Here is a 974-nt window from a genome sequence, read left to right on the forward strand (position 1 = left end):
GCCCATTTCCTGGGAAGACTTCACCATGGCTTTTGCTATGTTGGCCACACTTATGATGGTCACCATCGCAATCATCTACCCCACGTTCTTCGCCTGCCCCTCATGCTCCAGGCAGATCGGGGCGTCTGCGGTGTCCTGGTTGTGTTTCGGGCTGTACGCCGCCGAGGTCTGGTTGGTCCACAAAAGACCTGGTGAAACCAGCGGCTTTCTCACCACCGTTCCTGGTCTCCTCAAGATCCTGGAGACATTCGTCGCCTGCATCATATTCACGTCTTTGAGTCCCGCCGAATATAAGGAGGTTCCAGGGACGCAGTGGTGCGTGGCCGTCTACTCCATATGCTTTGTTGTTTCATTGCTGATTATTTTCCTCACCATCGCCAAGCTGGCTTCCATCTTTCCATTTTCTTTTGACAAAGCAGTAATTAGCTTCAACATCCTGGCTGTGGCTATGTACGCAACCGCTGTTGTTATCTGGCCACTGTATGTGTTTGACGGAAACCCACGTCCAAATAATTGTAACCTGTGTTCGTGGGATGATCTGGTGGTGGTGACCTTCATGACCATAATCAACTTCTTCGTGTACACTGGAGATTTGGCCTACTCTGTTAAAATAGTATTCTTTACCTATCACGGCCAGGAGTAACGCCTTACCCATGCCATATCTTTGGTTTAACATGAAAAAATATTCTATGTAACATGTGTAAGGATGTTTTTGGATATATAAGGAGCGGTCACATACCTTACACGAAATATCACGGACAAAAAAAGGTCCGTTGTTTGTCAGCAATGTAGTGATGCATGAAGCACCGCTTACTGAGAGGTCACTTCCAAACTAAGAAGTTTCAACAAGGCGAAAACGCGAGTTTAATGTTGAACAAACTTGAATCTGATGCAGAAAATGCGCGGGGAAATGTTTCGCCTCACGCGAAATACGAAACCGCTCGGATTCGAATTATTGAGACGACCGGATTTCG

The 974-nt window shown here is 47.0% G+C and overlaps 1 protein-coding gene across 1 annotated transcript; it reads left to right on the forward strand.

Annotated features, from left to right (window-relative positions):
* Positions 1–4: 4 nt before the first annotated feature.
* Positions 5–897, forward strand: LOC107735774 (myeloid-associated differentiation marker-like protein 2; the record flags this gene model as incomplete). Its single annotated transcript, XM_016547359.1, has 1 exon — positions 5–897. A coding segment is annotated over one exon (639 nt), but the record flags the coding sequence as incomplete, so codon positions are not given.
* Positions 898–974: the final 77 nt, after the last annotated feature.

The sequence above is a fragment of the Sinocyclocheilus rhinocerous genome, unplaced genomic scaffold, assembly GCF_001515625.1.
Source record: "Sinocyclocheilus rhinocerous isolate Xijiao unplaced genomic scaffold, SAMN03320098_v1.1 C36286620, whole genome shotgun sequence".
NCBI lineage: Eukaryota > Metazoa > Chordata > Actinopteri > Cypriniformes > Cyprinidae > Sinocyclocheilus > Sinocyclocheilus rhinocerous.